At 38.0% G+C, this 21060-nt stretch overlaps 1 protein-coding gene across 1 annotated transcript in view; it reads left to right on the plus strand.

Annotated features, from left to right (window-relative positions):
• The window catches only part of KIAA2012 (KIAA2012 ortholog), a 145306-nt gene extending 124748 nt beyond the window's left edge, over nucleotides 1-20558 (plus strand). The window contains 5 exon segments of the mRNA XM_044669403.1: nucleotides 9271-9364; nucleotides 10419-10596; nucleotides 12518-12632; nucleotides 14014-14330; nucleotides 20211-20558. Coding sequence (XP_044525338.1) covers nucleotides 9271-9364; nucleotides 10419-10596; nucleotides 12518-12632; nucleotides 14014-14330; nucleotides 20211-20525 — 1019 coding nt within the window. The 3' untranslated portion in view covers nucleotides 20526-20558.
• Nucleotides 20559-21060: the final 502 nt, after the last annotated feature.

Below are 21060 nucleotides of genomic sequence, written 5' to 3' on the forward strand. Positions count from 1 at the left end.
CCCCCACAGAGTGTCAGAGTTTTCATCAAAACTGCACTTCCCTAATAGAAATCTATGGGGAGAGTGAATTAGAAGATTCTTAGAATTACAGGGACAGCTGGGTGGCCCAGTAGATGGAGAGCCAGGCCTAGAGATGGGAGCTCCTAGGTTCAAATCTGGCCTCAGACACTTCCTAGCTGTGTAACCGTGGGCAAGTCACTTAACCTCCATTGCCCCTAGCCCATATCGATCTTCTGCCTTAGAATCAATAGAAGGTAAGGCTTTAAAAAAAAAAGAATTACAAAGTATTAAACATTATAAAGCTAAATTTTTCAGATTTTTAAGTTTCTAGCCTTTAAATTAAGCCCTGGCCTTTGCCAGGGGAAAACTTGAGGCATAAAAAAAGCATGTAGTGACAATAATAAGAGCCAGTATGCATATAGTAGCACTTTATATACAATACATTATCACATTTAATACTATTATAAGCCCTAAGATGAAAAGTAAATAGGAAGACTTTCTTTTCTTCTCTTCCTTCCTTCTTGCCTTTCTTTTTTCTTCCTTCCATCCTTTCTTTTTTTCTTATGTTTTTCTTTTTTCTTTCATTCTTCCTCCATTCCTTTTCTTTTTCTTTCTTTTTTCTTCCTTCCATCTCCTTCTTTTTTCTTTCTTTTTGTTTTTCTTTTTTCTTTCATTCTTCCTTCCTTTCTTTCTTTGTACCTTCCTTTCTGTCTTTCTCTTCTCTTTCTTTCAAGACTTTCAGTGGCACACATGATAGTCTAGATGGAGATGGACTGGACACAACTTCAATTGTTATTTAATCCTCTTTCAGTCGTGTTTATCTCCTCATAACCTCATTTTGGATTCTCTTAGCAAAAAACTGGAATGGTTTACCATTTGCTTTTCCAGCTCATTTGACAGATGAGGAAACTGAAGTAAATAGCTAAGTGACTTGCCCAGGGTCACACTGCTAGTAATGTCTGAGGCTGTGTTTGAACTCGCGGAGATAAATTTTTCTGGCTGAGCCTGGCACTCTATTCACTGGAGTAATATTTCTGTCCCTATTACAGCTAGTTAGTCCTACTGAATCAACAGTTAACCAGGGTAAATTCTGCTAGTTTACTAACTGGAACCTCAAGAAGTCCAGAAGAGTTCGTTTTCCTCATTATTTCTTATAACAAGAAGAAATCCTGCAGTTCTTAGGGATTCCCTCCTGTAAAGAGGGATAATCTGAAAAAAATAAAATGGAAGCCATTTGGGGAAACTTCATAGCTTCATTTATAAAAAAGGAGAAGAACAGGGCTGGAAACCCCAGAGTAGGAAACCCCAAGAGGAAGGAGATTAGAGGGGGCTGTTTTAGGGGGAATGTGGGACTAGACCAGCCTAGCTTTTCCTGGGTGTCCTGTGACCAGCTTGGTTTCTGAGTAATGCGAACTACAGCTGAGAAAACAGCAGCTGTCTCTCCTGCTGCCGGTTCCACGAAAGGAAATGGTGCTGTGTTGTCTGTGTGCTCCCAGCAGTGCATGAGTAGGGGAGTTTATTTCTCTTATCTTTAGTTCTGCAGCATTTGTTAGTTAAATGCCTCCACCTCCTCCAGCTCCCCATGGCTCCAGCTCACCAGGGAAGTGCTTCAAGCACACCTTTCCACACAGCATGGGTTGTGCCTGCCGGCTCACTTCTGAACTCATCGCACACAGAATCTCTTGTTAGTGAGCCCAGAACAGTGGTACAGAATGCAGTCCTAGGCACTCCCCCTAGTGCCTTTCCCAGGGGTCCATCCCCTGTGTGTATTGAGTCCTTTTTTTTTTTCTCCCCTTCCCAGTGACAGTCCCCCAACCCAAGATACCAGATCTCTTGCTATAACAAGACACCAGGGCATCTCAGGCCATAAAATTGCAAAGGGCAGAACTTAATTGAAAGGCTCGAAATCTAAACATCTGAAACCTTTAGCTTTCTAATGTTTAGTAGTAGTTTGTAACTCTTAAGAACGTGTTGCATCTTTCTTAGGGGAAAAAATTAGGTAAGAGGATGAGAAGAAGCAGCATCTTTGCAGCCTTTCCCTTAAAGCAGTTCCTGACTCAAAAAGCTGCAAGAAGCCCTACCATCTAGCTAAGAAGGAAAAAGTTAAAAAACAAAAACAAAAAAACGAGGTCTTCAAAAAGGTCTTCCCTTAACTTACAGAGAGTAAATACTGAGAAACCAAGCTGGTCACGGGACACCCAGGAGCACTTATTTTGGACTCTGGTAATATTTCGGAAGGGGCAGATCCAGACATACAAAAAGGCACAGAAGTTTATAATATGGAAGAGAAGACGGACAGAATATCCATTTCCCAATCGCATAACTCAAAAACCTGAAATTAGACGAGAGGCTCTGCTTTCGTGGTTGGTAGTGGGTTCCTAATTGTCCATGGTATATGGTGGTGCCCTCAGCTAAGACTGATCTCAGATCTTTCTATACTCTCTCCCCTTTAATGATCTCATGCATTCCCAGGGCTTCAACAATCACTTCTATGCATATGACTTCCAAATCTCAATCTTCATCACCAACGAGTTCTCAGATTTCCAATTGTATGCTACCCGATGCCATCTGGATTTCTCACCAGCACCTCAGGCTCAGCATGTCCAAAAGTGGACTAATCTTTGTATTCCCCAAGCCCACACATTCATCTAAATTCCTTCTTTCCACCACTGGCATCATTCTCCCTAAAATATGAGCTTAATGATTGGGTAACTCAATTTTTAACTTTTTTCTCCCCGGCCTCATCTCTCAGTCAATTGCTGGTTCTGTCTGCATTATCTATCACCTCTGGTCCAGCTCAAATCCTAATTATCTATTGCCTGGATTATTATAATAGCCTCCTAACTTGACTTTACTCCCTTCTCCCACCTCTGCATCCTTCACAATGATACCAAAATAACCTTCCTAATACACAAGCATTGCCACTCAAAAACCATTGGTGGATTTCAGCAACTAACGCAAACTCCTTATTCTGTCATTCATAACTTTCCCTGGTCTGGCTCCCACCTAATTTTCATACTTTTCCTCTTTAGACACTCCATCTGCTACGGATCTGAATATAAAGATGAGAGACAAATTTTAGGTCAAATGGAAACAGGAGCATTCTCCAATCTCCCCTTGACATAGCCTCCCTTTGAGCAGTCCTCTCCCCCATCCCTGTAACATTTTTTCCACATATCACTTTGCCCACTGAAATCTTTCCCTTCTTTCAAGTCTCAGTTCCAGGTCTACCTCTGTGAGGTCCTACCTCCCCCCCCCCCCAGCCCCTGGATCATTCACATCTCTGTTTGATCTTTCTTTCATACATCCTAATTTATATGCAAATTTATTTGTTTACATGTCTCATCCCTCCAGTAGATAACAAGTTCTTTGAGAAAAGGAACCATGTCATTTTTCATCTTAGTAGCAGCAAAGCCTAGAACAATGCCCTAAACATTATAGGTATTTAATTAATATGTGTGAAATTGAATGCCCTGGTAGCATTTAGTGTTATAGATCATCAAAATTCACTAAGCATTTGCTTCCTCTATTTCTTCTCTAATTAGTCATCACTCTGGTGGGGCATCATTGTGATGAGATAATAGATGTATAAGGTGGCATATTAGTCTTCTCCCAGAACAAGGAAAATAACTCGACAGAGACAGAGACAGAAGAGAGGCTCTCTAAGCCAAACTCCTCATTTGCTGATGAGCAAACTGATTTACCCAAGATCACACAGGGAGTAAGTGATGAGATTTGAACCCAGGTCTTCTGACTCCAAAAGAAGCGCTCTTTCCATTTTACTCCCTCCGACTCCAAATCTTTTAGAGCCTACATTGAAGAGACCACAGGATACAGAGAAAGAGTACTGAACCGAAAGGCAGGGAAGACCTTGGTTTGAATCCTACCTCGTTTTCCTCATCTATAAAATGGCAATGGCAATACCTATAATTCTTACCTCACAGGCTCTTTTTAAGAATCAAATCAGAGAACATCTATCAAATGCTTTGCAGATCTTAAAGTATCATATGAACATCCATTATGAAGGGACAAAAGACTTTCACTTTCCAAACCCATTAACCTCAGGTATGACATATGATAATCTCTCCCTGCATGTAGGAAACCATTCATTACACATACACACCAGGTTCACACTAAGCACTTTGAATAATTTTGTAACTCATCTCGGGTTCTGATTTATTGTTGTTATTGGCTGTTTCAATTATATCCAATTCTTTGTGACCCATTTTTCAGTTTTCTTCGAAAAGATACTGAAATGTTTTTTGCCATTTCCTTCTCCAGCTCATTTTGCACATGAGAAAACTGAGGCAAACGGGGTCAAGTGACTTGCCCAGGGTCACACAGCTCTCTGGGTACTGAAGAGATAAATCTGAGTGACCACTGAACTTCTGGGGTCAGACCAAGGAAGCAATCAATTAATCAATAAACATTTATTAGGAGACTAGTAGGTGCTAGGGGCTAAAGATACAAAAGAGGGAAAAGTCAGTCTCTACCCTCAAAGAATTTACAATCTAATAGAGTAGACAAGGATTTTTTCATGCAAACCCTGAGCAAAACATTAATTTTCCCTTTGCTGCTGACCCTTTTTCTGTCTCTCGGCTATTGGGCGAATTAATATTTCGAAAAAATTTAGAGCCGTAATGATACCCCATACCAAGGTTTGTCCAACCTGGGATTTTTTAATATTGCAGCCAAAGATACTGGGAAGCAGCTTGGTGCAAATGAAAGACAGGATCTGAATTCAAATCTCTGCTCTGCCATTTATGTGACATTGAGCAAACCATTTAACCTACTCCTCATGTCTTCATCTGAAAAATGAGATGGTTAGACAACTCTTTAATGCCCTTAAAATCCTAAATCTATAATCTTATGACCTGGATTCAAATTCCACTTCTTTCCTTCATAATCTGTGTGACCTCAAACAAGCTATTTAACTTTTCTGAGAAGAGTTGGACTAGATGGTATCTTCCAACTCTAAATCTACGATGCCATGAATCTAACCCAGGAATATGGCCCATGAAGTCATTTCTGTGCAATTGATTTTTTTTCCAAAGAGAGACTCTTTGCTTTCCCAAAGGTCAAGATTAAAGTTTTAATTAAGTCTGAAATACACACACACACACACAAATAGGTAACAAAAACACAGCTGAGACCTGCAAGTTAATGTTATGGATATCCCTGCTTTGGCTTGTGCCTTTATTTTACAATGCCCTTGTTGTGTTCTTTCTCTTCCAGTGCCCAAATGTGGGCACTGTGTTTCATCTTTGCCCTGAATATTGTGGTTATTCCTCTATGAGCATTTCAAGTTTGATAGCCTATGTCTAGTGCAACAGTACCCTCTGCTGGTGAAGTTATGCCCAAAGTAGAAGAATGATCCATTTTCAGTAAATTAGCCCTCCCTATTCATTCTATGTAAAAGGAAAAAGAAAACTTCCCAGAGCTGGCTTCTCAATTTCTTATAAGTCAACTACTCTCATCTACCAGTGCTGTCTTTCAATATCACTAATCTTTTAACATCAAGATAAATTCTGATTTATAAGGCAATCCATCAATAGAATTTCCTAGTGTATTAACAGCTGATACTCACATAGTACTTCACCATTTATAAAATCCTTTACATACATTATCTTTTTGAGTTTCACCATAATCTTGTGAGGTGGGCAATCCAGCATTATTATCTCAGTTGTATAGGTCAGGAAACAGGGAAAGTGACTTACCCAAGGTAAATGGAAAAATGGACATTTCATCCCAGTACCACTCAATTCAATACTCTTCCCTTTATATCCAAGGCCTATGGCTTCTCCCTCAGGAAGTTTATAGCTAAATTAAGGTAGAGAATAGACATCCCAAAAGGTAACTCACAATATGGTTCTTTAAATGATGCATTAAATGAAGTTGGGTAGATAACAAAAAAGAAAATAGCATAAGAGTTCAGGAAAGGAAAAGATGATGGCTACCACAGGTCAAAATGGTCAGAGAAAACCTCACAGGAGAATTGAAGCATTAGCAAGATCTTGAAGGATGGGTAGGAACCAATAGTGAGGAAGAATAAGAAAACATTGAAACCCTATACCAAGATAAACTCAGAATGGGTGAATGACTTTAATATAAAGAAGGAAACTATAGTTAAATTGGGTGAGCACAGAATAGTATACTTCTCAGATCTATGGGAAGGGAAAGATTTAAAAACCAAGCAAGAGTTAGAAAAAATCACAAAATGTAAAATAAATAATTTTGACTACATTAAACTAAAAAGTTTTTTTGGACAGACAAAACCAATGCTGCCAAAATTAGAAGGGAAGCAACAAATTGGGGAAAAAATCTTTATAACAAAAAACTCAGACAAAGGTCTAATTACTCAAATATACAAGGAGCTAAATCAATTGTACAAAAAAATCAAGCCATCTCCCAATCAATAAATGGGCAAAGGACATGAATAGGCAATTTTCAGATAAAGAAATCAAAACAATAAGCAAATGATAAAGTGTTCTAAATCTCTATTAATTAGAGAAATGCAAATCAAAACAACTCTGAGGTATCGCCTCACACCTAGCAGATTGGCTAAAATGACAACAAGAGAGAGTAATGAATGTTGGAGGGGATGTGGCAAAATTGGGACATTAATGCATTGCTGGTGGAGTTGTGAGCTGATCCAACCATTCTGGATGGCAATTTCAAATGATGCTCAAAGGGCTTTAAAAGACTATCTGCCTTTTGATCCAGCCATAGCACTGCTTGGATTATACCCCAAAGAGATAATAAGGAAAAAGCCTTGAACAAAAATATTTATAGCCTCGCTCTTTGTGGTGGCAAAAAATTGGAAAATGAGAGAATATCCTTCTGTTGGGGAATGGCTGAACAAATTGGGGTAACTGTTAGTGATGGAATACTGTTGTGCTCAAAGGAATAAAGAACTGGAGGAATTCCATGTGAACTGGAATGACCTCCATGAATTGATACAGAGTGAAAGGAGCAGATCCAGGAGAACATTGTATACACAGAGACTGATATATACTGTGGTACAATCGAACATAATGGACTTCTCTACTAGCTCCAGAGCAAGGCTGAGTGTCTTATGAGAAAAAAAACTAGCCACATTCAGAGGAAAAACTGTGGGAAGAGAAACACAGAAGAAAAACAATGCTTGAACACATGGGCTGATGGGGATATTATTGGGGATGTAGACACTAAACAATAACTCTAGTCCAACTATCAATAATATGGAATTAGGTCTTGACCAATGATACATGTAAAACCCAGTGGAATTGTGCATCAGCTAAGGGGGGTTACGGAGATTTGGGGGAGAGGGAAAGAATATGAAATATGTAACTATGGGAAAATATTCAAAATAAAAATTTAAAAACAAAAAAAAAGAAAACATTGAAAATGGGAATAATGATGATAGTGTGCATTTATATAGTACTTTAAGCTTTGCAAGTCCCTTTATAAGTATCATCTCACTTAAATAGCAACTGAGGGGGAAGAAATGCGGCAGGATATGAACAGCATGGAGACAAGAATGCAAAATAAAGGTCCGTTGGAGAAACAGCCAGTAGAACACTACGGAATGGAAGGTAGAGACATATTGGCAGATAAGGGTGGAGAGGGAAGATAGAACTAACTGGGTTACTGGATGGGGTAGTGTTAAGATAAAGTTAAGTAGTTTATTTCATGGACTCTAAGGGACCTCCAAAGGTTTCTGAGTAGCTGCATGATATTATAAAAATAATTCACATGGATCTTTGAAGTCTACAAAGCACCTTCCCTAAAACTACAATAGCCCTTTTCACAAGTGAGGAAACCGAAGACTCAGAGATGTTAAGTGTAGTGCGTCTGATCATGGGGTCAATAGAGCTAGTAAATGTCAGGGGAGGCATTCAAACCTAAGTCTCTTTGTTCAAGTCCTTTGCTCTTCCCACTAGACCCCATAATCACTCTTGTGATGTGATCTAAAGTGGTCGCCTATGACGATTAATATGGCTATCTTGTTCAGGACAGACTGAAAGCAGATGAGACTAGAGCTTGGGAAGACTAGGTACGAATCACTAGATAGGGAAAACTAGTCAGACATAACCTACACTAAAAGTTCAGGACTAGTGTGAAGCAATGAGTAAAGAAAGGAAAGAGTGGATAAGGAAAAAATAGGTAGATTCTAGTGGCTTATTCAATTTGGGGGTTGAGACGAAGGATAAAACAAAGTTTTCAGATCAAATAATAGCGAGAGGGAAAACAATAGTACTATTAATAGGAAATAGAGGGTAAACTAGTTTCAAGGGGAAAGATTATGAATTTAATTTTAGACTTGTCAAGTTTGAGAGGACCTAAAAAGACTTAAGTGGAGATAAAGGACTAAAGAGAGAGATGGCTTGGAGCTATATATTTGAAAGTCATCCTCATAGAAGATGTAAAAATGGATGGATTATCAGAGAGGAAAAAGGAGTCAGATAAAAGAGAAATAAACTTGTGTTTTGACAACAGAGTTAGTCTGTGGTTTGCCTAGATCTATGTAAAAATTAGAGAATTCTACAATTTTTTTTAAATACAGGTTTTGTGATGTACTTAGCTAGAAGCATAATAACAGTCATTCTGGCCATTAATTTCTGCTGTTCTAGAAATGTAATTATAATGATATAGAATAGTTTCATTCTACAGAAATAACAGAAAGAACCTACAGAGAAAAAAAAGTAGATATAAGGCTCCGAGAGAGGCCTGGCACATAGTTGGTCCTTAATAAACACTTGTTTAGTTGTGTTTTACCAACCAAATTGGCTTGTGACTCTTCTAGATCTATGTAAAAATGCATTTAGAGAATTCTGTAATATTTTTTTAAATACAAGGTTTTGTGATATACTTAGCTAGAGCCATAATAACAGATTCACTCTGATCAACAAACTAAATTCTGCTGTCCTAGAAAAGTGATGATATAGAATGGTTTCATTCCATATAGAAATAACAAAAAGAACCTATAGAGGAAAAAAGTAAATATAAAGCTCTGAAGGAAGAGTTAGAGTAAATGGAAACTGAGGAACATCAAAGTCAAGGTCATTCCATCCCAAACTATGGTGATTTCACATTAACTCATTGGACAGCTTCTAGAATCAAGAAGTAGCTCAGGCCCAACACAAGGTCCTGTCCTCGTTGCATAGGACTCTACTAGTGTCCCAGTGAGATATGACCCTGTCCCACCCCCACCCCCCCAAGCATCCAACAAGGATGGTTGTGGTGCCTGGGGTTCTTCCTGCAGAATAAGGATGTTCTTTATATTCACAGAGGCTGAGAAACCGAGGAATGAAATCTCTGGATCATTTGACACTTCAGAATTGGAACAAAACCTGACCCCTCGGGCAGACACCATCAAAGACTTGTAAGTTTATAAAGAAAAATAATAATGGCCTTGGCTTCTCCTTCCTTTTGTTTTTTACTTTGCGCTTTTTTTCTTGGTTGCTATGAGATGAGGCACAAAAAGAAAAGAAAAGAAAAGAAAAGAAAAGAAAAGAAGAAACCCTAAACAGTTATACACACTCCTAGAATTAAATTCTAGCCTTGGAATCAATGATGATTTCCCTTTGATAATCCCACCAGGAGGATTTATTTGCTAGAGAACCTATGTAAAGCAAAGCTCAGATGTGATCTAAAAAATATCCTCTTTCTGCCTGAAAAAAACTACTCTTAGAATTGCTGCAAATGGGAAATCAATACAGACCATTGAAAATGCACAGAGAATCCTCAAATTGTCCAAACAGTTTCTTTCTCTTTGAATAATGTCCTTTTCTAAGAGCAGACACCATGTCAAAAAAAAAAAAAAAAAAAAAAAAAGAAAAACTCCTTAGACTCCTTAGAAAAGGAAGAAAATGTCTCAAGTGATGTTACAAGGTGACCCCAAGCCCAATTTGGGGAAGGGCAAGGCAACTGAAGGAGGCCCCCCATTCCCTACTCCTGCCTGCGCGCCGACTCACTCCCTAGAACCTGGGTTCTCTTCTCTCTTTGTTCTCTCAGTGAGTGTTGCTATGGTAGCTGAGTAGAAGCAAATTCTGTTACTCAAAAACCTGCACCTGTGTGGGAGACTGAGAAAGCTATTCCGAGCACAGAAAAATGATTCGTTGTTTTCTCTGGAAGTAAATAGAGGAGATAGCTCAATAGGGTGAGGCAGTTATCTAAGGAATTTCGTTGAAAATAATCCCAGCTGCCCAGGGAAAGAACACAAACTGTATATAAGCTTGATTAAATAATACTGAGAATGCACTACCTCCCCGACCCAAGAGTTTCCGGGCTTACTGGAAGAAGCGAGAGGTAAAGGATCAATCAGCCCTATCTGTCAAAGCTTCTTAGCTGGTGGGGGATGAAGGGAAGGGAAGGGAAGTATCCCAGTTCTAGTCAAGAGACCTGTCTTTTAAGAATCATCCCATTGGTTTTCACAGAGGTGAAGACAATGAAATACTACACCATCTCGCAGAACCTCTAGGAAACGTCGCAATGCCCCCAAAGATGGCGGGAAGTAGGAAGAACCGAACTGAGAAGCAACCTCTCTCAAGAAGCAGAAAAGGGAAGGATGCGCCCCCAAAACTCAGCAAGCAGGCTGAAGACAGGCTCAGCCCTGTAAGTATCCAAGGACTGCTCCAAAGGCAGTGTCTATGTCCTAGCTACTTCTTTTCCTCCTCTATAAAGAGTTTTCACAGTAACTTCCACCACGGGGAAAAGGTGAAATTTGCAGGAGCCTTCCAACCGCAATGAAACTGTTGTCCTTTACTTGAAAATTCGAGAAAAATCCACCTTTTATAAAGGAGTTTCCTATAAGTATCAAATGATAACATTTGTACAACCCAGTGGAATTGCTCGTTGGCTCTGGGAAGGGGGAGGGAAAAGGGGAGGGAAAGAAAATGAATCATCTAAACATGGGAAAATCTGTAATAAAAAAAAGAAAAAAGAAAAGAAAAGAAAGAAAAATATATACAGGAGTTTCCTGTCACATCTTCAGTCAGAGAACCATGCTTTGGGGGTGATATAGGATGAAATACTATTGAAAGCTGACTGCCCTGATTAGTTAGAATGAATAGTAGCAATACTATTCACGACCAACTGTGATACTTCATCATGATGTGGACTCCAGATTCCCAAAGGTTATGACAACAGAGCACAAGCTCTGATAGGTCTTAGCATGATGAGCAAGTGCTTGAAAATCTCTGAACTGAGAACATTGTACACAATAAGGACAATATTGGACGATGATTATTTGTGAAAACTTGACTAGTCTCAGCAATGATCTGGAGCAATCTTCCTCCACCTCCAGAGAAAGAACCATTGGAGTGGTCTTTTACATCAGTGTATCTTTGGTTTTATTTTGGGGTTTTGGTTATGTTTGTGTGTGCTCTTACCAAATATGACCAATATGGAAGCGTGGTTTGCATGGCAATAAAATTTTCCAAAAAAAATTTAAATAAGTATATAATATGAAAATAAATAATAAATGTAAATAGAAAAAATAAAAAAGATTCTAACTAAATGCAAAATAAACCCTCTCTAAGTGGGAGCAGCTAGGTGGCTCAGAACCAGATATATAGATCCTGGATTAAAATCTGGCTTCAGACACTACATAGGGGTGTGAACCTTGGACAAGTCACTTAATCCCCATTGCTAGCCTTTACCACTCTTCTGCCTTGGAACCAATACATAGTATTGATCCTAAGATAGAAGGTAAGGGTTATTATTTTTTAATTCTCTAAGCCTCAGTTTCCTCTTCTGTAAAAGTGGGATAATCATATACTACTTGCAACATAGGCTGGGCTGTAGTGTGTAGGGAGGAGGGTAATATGTAGCAAAGCTGGAAGGTTTGGTTTGTAAAGCACTTAGCTTTAGGCTACAGTGCCAGGCACATGGTTTAGTACATGCACTCAACACAGTGCTAAGCACTTTACAACTATTATCTCATTTGATCCTCACAACAACCCCGGGAGGTAGGTGCTACTATTATCTCAGCTTTGCAGATGAGAAAGGAAGCTCCTTGTCTATAGCACCTAGTTGACCTAATTTTGGGGGAATATGGCTTTCTCCACTTAGCTAGGCTGGTGCTCAGATCCAGTATAATAATAATAATAATAATAATAATAATAATAATAATAATCACCACCACAACAGTTCATGTTTTTATAGTACTTTAAGGTTTACATAGTACTTTGCTCACGACACCACTGTGATATATATGTCCAGTTCTGGGGAACATGATTCCAACAGCATCAGTGATGACACTGAAGATGATACAGTCCATCACCTCCCTATAAATGATGAGGAGATGGACCATATTCTGACCTCTTCCCAAGCCCCCACCTCTATAGTTATATGTAGTCTCTATTCCTCAATCCCTTCCTCTATGTATTTATCCTAAACCCCAAACTGAATCTTGACTGTTTCATGCCCTATCCCCCAAAATATCCTGCCTTTATTGCTCCAACTAAACTTGCCCCAGCTAACAAAAGCATTTCTGGCTCTTAAATAGTCCCTCTCCTTTTATTTTCTTCTCTAGGAGAGACAGATGCCTGAGAAAACCAAAAGAAGAAAAAGAAATGAAGTCAACAAGTCTAAAGCTCCTAATGCCAGCAAAGGAGAAAAGATTAAAAACAGAGCAGAGTTTGTTGGAGGTGAGGAAATACGTACATATGAAAAAAATTGATAAAATTTACCGAAATTGAAGGTGTTTAATGGGTAGGAGCTTCCTGAAGAGAATCGCCATACAACTCAAGAGAAAACCCTTCTCTGAAGAGCTTCCCGACAAGACCCCTTCCTCTAGAGGATTGCCTTTCATCGCATTCTCAGGGTGAAAGGATGCATTTCTGATGGCAGACTTGCCAAATTTCAGTTGGCTTATATGTTGTTCAGTTGTGTCTGAATCTTCTTGATCCCATTTGGGATTTTCTTGGTGAAGATCCTAGAGGAGTTTGCCATTTCCTTCTCCAGTTCATTTTACAGACGAGGAACCAAGGCAAACACAGTTAAGTGACTTGCCCAGGGTCATAAACCTAGTAAGGGTCTCAGGCTGGGTTTGAATTCAAGTCTTCTTGACTCCAAGTCTGGCACTATCTCCACTGTGCCATCTAAAGGGTGTATAAAAGGGTGATACTTGGGTTGAACTGACTATTCCCTTCAAATATAAATTCCCTTGCAGATCAAAGAATACAATTTTTTACTTTAATTTATTTGCAATTTTATTTTATGGTTTTGGTTTTATGTCATTATTCTCTTACAAAAAATGAACAATATGGAGTTATGTTTTGCATGACAATACATGTATAACAAGGATAGAATTGCTTGCCAGCTCCAGGAGGGGGGAGGGAAGGGAAAGAGGAGGACGATTTGGATTATATAACTTGAGAAAACTTGTGGGGAAATTTGTTATTATATATAACTGGTAAAATAAAGTATCTTTATAATTTAAAAAAGCTAAACAAAAAAATATAATTTCCTTTATTTGTTGTTTAAAGCCTTTCTCGACCTCTGACCCCAGCCTAACCTTCCAGCTTTACTAGAAATTATTCTTCTTCTTACATTCTATAGCCTGGCAAAATGAGCCTTGTTCCTGTTTCTTGTATATGACATCTTATCTTCTACCTTCACTGGCCATGCTCCATCCCCAGAATGGATTCCCTTTTTACATTTCTTTGCCCCTTAAAATTCTATGGGTTAGGTTGGGTTTTTTGTTGTTGTTTTTTCAAAACTCAGCTCAAATTCCATTTCCTAGATGAAATGTTCACTGATCCCTGCAGCTACTAGTGTCTTTCCCCACCAAAAAAAATACCTTCTATCTATTTCGTATACATCTAATACAGTGTCACAAAATTCTTACTGTTTTTTAAATCATGAAAGCTTTTAAATACATTGTTTCTTCCAACTAGATTGAAGCTATCAAGGTCAAAGATTTTTGTTTTTGCATCCCCAGGGATTAGCATTAGTGTCTGGCACATAGTAGGCACTTACAATTTAATGACTGACTCAGTTACTTTCATCTTGGTTGTGTGTCCACAGGAAAGCCAAAGAAACAAAAAATTGAAAATAAGACAACCTCCAAGAAAAAAAAGCCAAGGGCCAAGAGGAAAGAGATGGGGCAAAAGATCAGGGCTCTGGAGATAAGGCCAGAACAAAGTAACTCTTTATCCACAGAGGAGCCATCTGACGAAGATAGTTCTTTCTCAGCCTTCAGCTTGGAGGACTTTGAAGTTCCTCTAAAATTTGATGATCCAGAAAGTCAAGTTTCTAGAGATGAAAAATCATCTCCTACCCAGCCTACAAGTGCCACAGAAAACATAGGTTCTGAAGAAGACCAAAGTGCTGACACTTCCAAGGTAAGAATGGATGTTTTCTAATTCTGACAGGGGATAGGGGCTTGAATCTCTTTTCATATACTGATGGAACTCTGAAAAGAAAAAAATACTGTTCTTAATCTGACTCTACATCCAATATTATCTTTACTATTACTTTTAAATAGGGCACTATACTGGATGTTGGTGAAATAAAGATGAAGAACAACCTAATTCATGCCTTAATGGGCCTTACATTCTAATGGGAAGAATACAACATGAATACAGATAAATATAGTTGAGGGAAAATGGTCCAGGGGAGGTGCTTAGGGTGAGGGGATGGGGTCAGGAAGGAATGAGAGCTTCACACAAAGCTCTCTAGGAAGATTACAGGAGGAGAAAATACTTTCAGTCTTAGCAATCTGGACCAGGGGGGAATCCTTTCAGCTTTCTCAAAGTGATCTTTCCATTTATGTTGTATCAATCAATAAGCATTTAATCAGCTCCTACTGTGTGCTGGTCACTAATCACTGAATATATTTTTTCTCTCAGTTCTGCTAAATTCACTCTCTCTGCGCATACAAATCTTTCCATGTTTCTTCAGATTCATCATCTCCACCCACCATTTCTTTACTTCTCAATAATAATCTCATATTCATATGCCATAGTTTTTTCATCCATTCTTCAACTGATGGTCACTCATTTTATTTCTAGTTCTTTGCTGACACAAAGAGCATTGGTATAAATATTTTAGTACATCTTAGATTTTTGTTTTTTGTCTTTGATTTCCTTGTAGATATATGTTCAATAATGGGTCAAAGAGTATTGGAGAGTCAAGTCACTTTTCTTGCATAATACCAAATCTATATCAAGAAGAGTTGAACTAATTCACAGGTCTACCAACAGTGTATTAATATGTTCCCATAGTCTTTTCAATATGAACTGTTCCCATTTTTGCTTATTTCCATGGTCTGAGGTGATATCTCAAACTTGTTTCAATTTGCTTTTCTGTTATTATTGATGATTTGGAGCACACTTTTATGTTGACATTTGTAATTTCCAATTCTTGAAATTTTTTTGTTCCTTTAACTATATTCTCAATTGAGGAATGATTCTCTGTTAAATATTCTTATCAGTTTGGGATATTTTGTATGTCACATTTTTATTAATGATATTTGATGGCATCTAATCCAGAATATTAGTATAAATTGGTATAAATATTGTCTATGCAGTCAGAAAATAAGAGAGAAGTCAGGAGAAAGTCCTTAACCTATAGTATTTTAGAGCCAGATCATCAGATCTGGAACATCATAGACTTACACTCTTAGGGTTAGAAGAGATAAACATTTATAAGGAGCCTCTAATAAGGTACTTCTTAATCTAACCAGATTTTATGACCACCTTTTTAGATAATGCTTAAGCCATTGCTCCTAATGAACAACTCACTTTAATAGATTAAATTCAGATTGAAAAAAAATTAGTGTCATTCTCTCATTTCTTATACTTGAAAACAATTGGCTTTCAGCATAGCAGAATAAACAAGTGATTATGGTGCCCAGAATTTAACTAAGACCCAATTGCTAAGATGACAAAAAGGAAAATGACAAATGCTGGAAAGGATGTAGGGAAATAGGTACACTGATGCACTGGTGGTAGTGCTTGGAATCAGTTTGGCAATTCTGGAAAGCAATTTAGAACTAGGTTCAGAAAGCTATTAAGCTGTGTATATTCTTTGATCCAGCAATACTGCTACAAGGTCTATATGCCAAAAAGATCAATGAAAAAGGGAAAAGACCTATATATAAAAAATATAGCAGCTCTTTTTCTGGTGGCAAAGAATTGGAAACTGGGGGATGTCCATCATTTGGGGAATGGCTAAATAAGTTACAGTATATAAATGTGCTAGAATACTATTGTGTTGTAAGAAATGATGAAGAAGATGATTTCAGAAAAACCTGGGAAGATCTTTTTGAACTGATGAAAAACTAAAGTGAATAGAACCAGAACAAAATTAAACAGTAACATCAATATTGTAAAGGTAATCAAATTGAAAGATTTAGTAACTGATCAATTCAATAACCAACACAACTCAAAAGGACTCATGATAAACTATTATCCACTTTCAGGTAATAGTAATAATAACTAACATTAATACAGCACTTACTAGGTGCCACACATTGCAGAGAACTGAAAAACTGAGAACCGAAGACTGAAGTATATTTCTTCTATTTCTTTTTTTAATTTCTTTTCAGGGGAAAGACATATAACTAATAAGGTTTTGCATTCATATTTATAATGGGTTTTATTTTTCTTTGCTTTCTCAGTGAGCAAGGAAGAGAGAGAATTTGAAATTAGAAACAATTTTTTAAAAAGAATTGGGACATGATTGAATCCTGGTTCTTCCACTTACTAGCTGTGTGATTATGGGAGACAATCTTTCTGAGAGACTAAGTTTCTTCTTTCAAAAATGCACATTAAAATACTTACACTTTATTCCCCAGATCCTTATCCTCACCCCACCCCACCCCCGCATCTCTTCAGAGTACAACAAGGCAGGGAGGGGATTTCTTGGTATGTTTTTTCTTCTTTTGTTTTCGGGCTATAATTAGTACATTTTCAGATGTTTCCTTTATAAATCAGAGCAGTTGTTTTAACTTTCAAATGGTTTAATTCTTAAATACTAATAGTGGTTATATGAAATCTATTATGAATGTGGAAGCTACAATGAGAAGTATATATTTTATCTCTAGAATATTGGTGCCTAGCAATGAGCTTAGAGCCATAGAGAAGTGAGTTAAAGGAGAGCCTCATAACTTAAGAGTTAAAGATATGAAGAACATTCTGTGGCTGGCTCACCTAAGCTAATTTTTTAGTTTTACATTTAAGTATAATAGTATATTGTAATATGGGTATAGACAACTTGACCAAGAGCTTTATGGATTGCAAGTAAATAGGATCAGGTCTGTCTGATGGTCTAGAAAGTCTGAGTACATTGACCCCAAATATTTAATCACCTTTTTGGAATCCCCAAACATTATGAGTCCTTTTCTGAGGCTGTTTGATTTCTTCTTGAGCTAACTTACTTATCCTAGTATGTTCTGAGTTCAGACTTCCATTTCGAATGCCTAATGTATTATAGGGATCTGTTGGGAAAATTTCAGGTTCCTATACAGTTGCATGGGCCCATCAGAGAAATTTTTGACTGGACTTCGACTTGGGATGTTTTATAATTTTATGGGGATCCAATAGAGAAAATTATAAGCTGTCTATGTGCTGAAGGAACCCCTTTAAGGAAATTTTTTTATCCAAAACAGTCTGGTTTCTTATCTAGAAGTGAAGGGATGGATTTCCAGCCAACTTTGTTATAATTCTTGTTATAATTACTTCACTAGTCTGGAAGATCATTTGGAACAAGACTTTCTCTAAGAAAAGGGAAGCTTATTTTTTCTCTCTTTTTCCAGTTATTTTTTAAGGTGAGGTAGGCCTTTACATTCACCAAGATAAGTCATAACCTATGAGAATTTTGTAAAATATTTTTTTAAATTTGTATCACCATGTATTTGGAGGTGAGTAAATTTCCTCCAACCCACAAGCTATAGCAGATTTGGAGACTCACAAAATGCAAGAACTAGGCCACACGGATTTTACTAAGTCTCTTTAGTGCCATACACTAAAAAGACAATAAAAAAAAAGCACAAGGGCATTAGCTTTCCTAGACATCCATTCTCTTTGTCCCAGAGAAGTAGGTGCTAGGAGCTGAGAATCTTTTTTTGCTCAGTGATTGTCCTCAGAGCCAAGACTCTGAAAGAACAAAACTGTTTAAAAGTTCTGCTGGTCCTTGGGTAAGGATGACTTTTTTTAGGAGTTTTTTCTAAATATATTGGGCAAAAGAACATAGCAATGCCCGTAGACAAGAATTTCAGCTAAGCCAAAAGCCAGAAGAGAGGCAACCATAACCAAGTCATATCTGGCAGCATCCAAAGGAGTCAAGACCAGGGCCAGCAGAAGCAGCATAATCATATCAGTGACCCTACAAGCTGGCAGCATTGAAGACATGAGTTGTCCCTCTTTGAACATACCTTGCTCTGACTTCCACATGAGTGCCTTGGTCAGATGGGTTCCCTACAGGTCTGTCTCATAAACCCAGATTGGGTTCTGTGAGCTATAGCAAAGGACCTTGCAGACAGAGCAGCATCTCCAGGAGACCCAAACTGGAAACTAGGGATTGCTTCTGGGGAATCTCCTACACGTTCCTCTGCTTCACACTCTCAGCCTACGCATTGTTTTCTTATTTTACATTCCATTTCCCTAGACTGTGTCCCTATTCCTGGAACGTATTTCCTTCTCTGAGTCCTTCACTCTCTTCAAAACCAGCTTAAGCACCATCTCCTCGAGGGGTCCTTTCCTCATCTCCCCAAGGGAGAGTTTCTCCAACACGCAGTCCAGTTACCTTGGATTTACTTTGGATATATTCTGGATCCCATTTATATGTGTGCATATTGTTTCCCTTGAAAGAATGTAAGCTTAAGGATAGACCTGTTTTGTATTTTTTATCTCTATATCCCCAGTGCTTAGCCTAGTGCCATAGATAGATGGATGATAGATATAAAATAATATGTGTATGTGTGTATATATACATGTGTGATAGTTTAATATATATCTTCCTGCTGGTCACATATGATATATGCATTGTGTAACATACATATATGATGTATATCATGTGTTGTTTTAGCTACATATAGGATGTGTGTAATGCCTATAATATATACATAGTATAATATATGCCTTGTACAATATGCATGTGCATTTGTATTCTATATATAACACGTGTGCATGTTGTGTGTGATATACATTTACATGATACATGTTATGCATGTACTGTATTATGTAACAGTTATATTTAATATATACAATAGTATTGATGTAATATACATCATTAACATATTTCTATTATATATATTATGTGTATACTATTCCCATCAATATAGCATATATTTTATTATTTAATATATTATGCATGTAATATATATTGATGTAACATGTATTTATGTTATTTAATATTTACATTATTGTGTCTATAATAGACACATCAATGTAACATATTTATATTTAATATAATACAGTATTGTGTCTATAATATACATACCTATATAACATATGTTATTATGTATATAATATATACCTTGATAGAATATATTTATATTATTTAATATGTACAGTATTGTGTCTATAATATACACACCAATATTATATACATTCATGTTATTCAATATATATATTATTATGCATATATACATTGATATAACATGCATTTGTATTGTTTGATATATACATTATTGCATGTATAATATATCAATATAACATATTTGTATTAATATATACATTATATGAAACAAAGTATCAAATGTAAAAAGTATCAAATAATATATATAGAATATGTATATATTATATACCGTATACAGTATAGGTGATACATATAATACGTATTGTGCAACATGTCTATGAGATACATATATGAGATATGTGTGTCCTTCTGCATATTATGCATATATTGTGTTTTGCATATAAAAAGTATGTTTTGTTATACCTGTGTGTATCTATATACACACACACATATATATGTATGGGGGGAGGGTATATAATATCCATAAGTAGGTGCCAGCATGCTCTAGATATATAGAAAATTCCCTGCCTCTGGGAGCATCTTCCCTCTATCCATCCCTGTCTCTGACGCTTTGGGTCTCTGGGCAGGTCACTTAACCCCCATGGTCCAGCCCTTCTGGCTCTTCTGCCGTGGAGCCAATGCACAGTATGGATTCCAAGACGGAAATGAGGGTTATAAAAAATAACAGTAAATTAACTTGCACTGGAATGCCTTTGCCCTGGCACTAAGTCCCTTGCTGCCTCTCTCCTGTGCTCTCCTAGACATCCCCTGTCACCCAGCGTCAGGAGAAAATCCCCCGGGAAAGGATTCTCGCAGAAAGAGCAGAGATGAGGCTGCGAGAGGTGGAGCGGAGGAGAAAGGAGAAGGAGGAGAAGAAGAAGCAACAGCTAGAAGCGCAGAAAAGACTCGAGAAGCTAAAGGAAGAGCTCGAGCAGGAGCAGCAGAGGAGAACCGAGGAGAAACGGTTGGCTGGCCTCGAGTTCCAGCTGGCGGGGAGGTGTCGGGAAGCAAAAGGACAAGGGATGGCCGGGCCACAGCCAAGGGAGTCTGGGTTCTGGGCTCTTTCCACGGAGTAAGGGGGTCTGACTTGTCTCTATTCCTAGAGAACAAATAAATGTAGGGTCTTCATCATGAGAGCTCCCATTTGTTGTTCTTGTTGCTCTTCAGTCATTTTTCAGTTGTGTCCAACTCATGAGCCCATTTGGGGTTTTCCTGGCAAAGATACTGGAGTGGTCTGCCTTTTCTTTCTCCAACTCATTTTATAGATGAGGAAACTAAGGCAAACAAGGTGATGTGACTTGGCTGGGGTTCACACAACTAGTATATGGTCTGCCATTTCCTTCTCCAGCTCATTTGACAGATGAGGAAACTGAGGCAAACAGGGTGACAAGACTTGGCCAGGGTCACACAGCTGATCAGTGTCTATGGCCGGATTTAAACTCAGGTCTTCCCTAAGCCCAGGACTCTTATCCCCTGGGCCATCTAGGGCCCATAGCTCCTATTTAGTAGAGCTTAATATTCCCAACAATCTCTGAGCTTCAGGGAAGGTGCTCTTACCACCATGGCAAAAGGGAGGAGGGCACTCAGGCTTAAAGCGCTACTATAGCTTGT

Source organism: Gracilinanus agilis, chromosome 3 (assembly GCF_016433145.1).
Source record: "Gracilinanus agilis isolate LMUSP501 chromosome 3, AgileGrace, whole genome shotgun sequence".
In the NCBI taxonomy this organism is placed as follows: Eukaryota; Metazoa; Chordata; class Mammalia; order Didelphimorphia; family Didelphidae; genus Gracilinanus; species Gracilinanus agilis.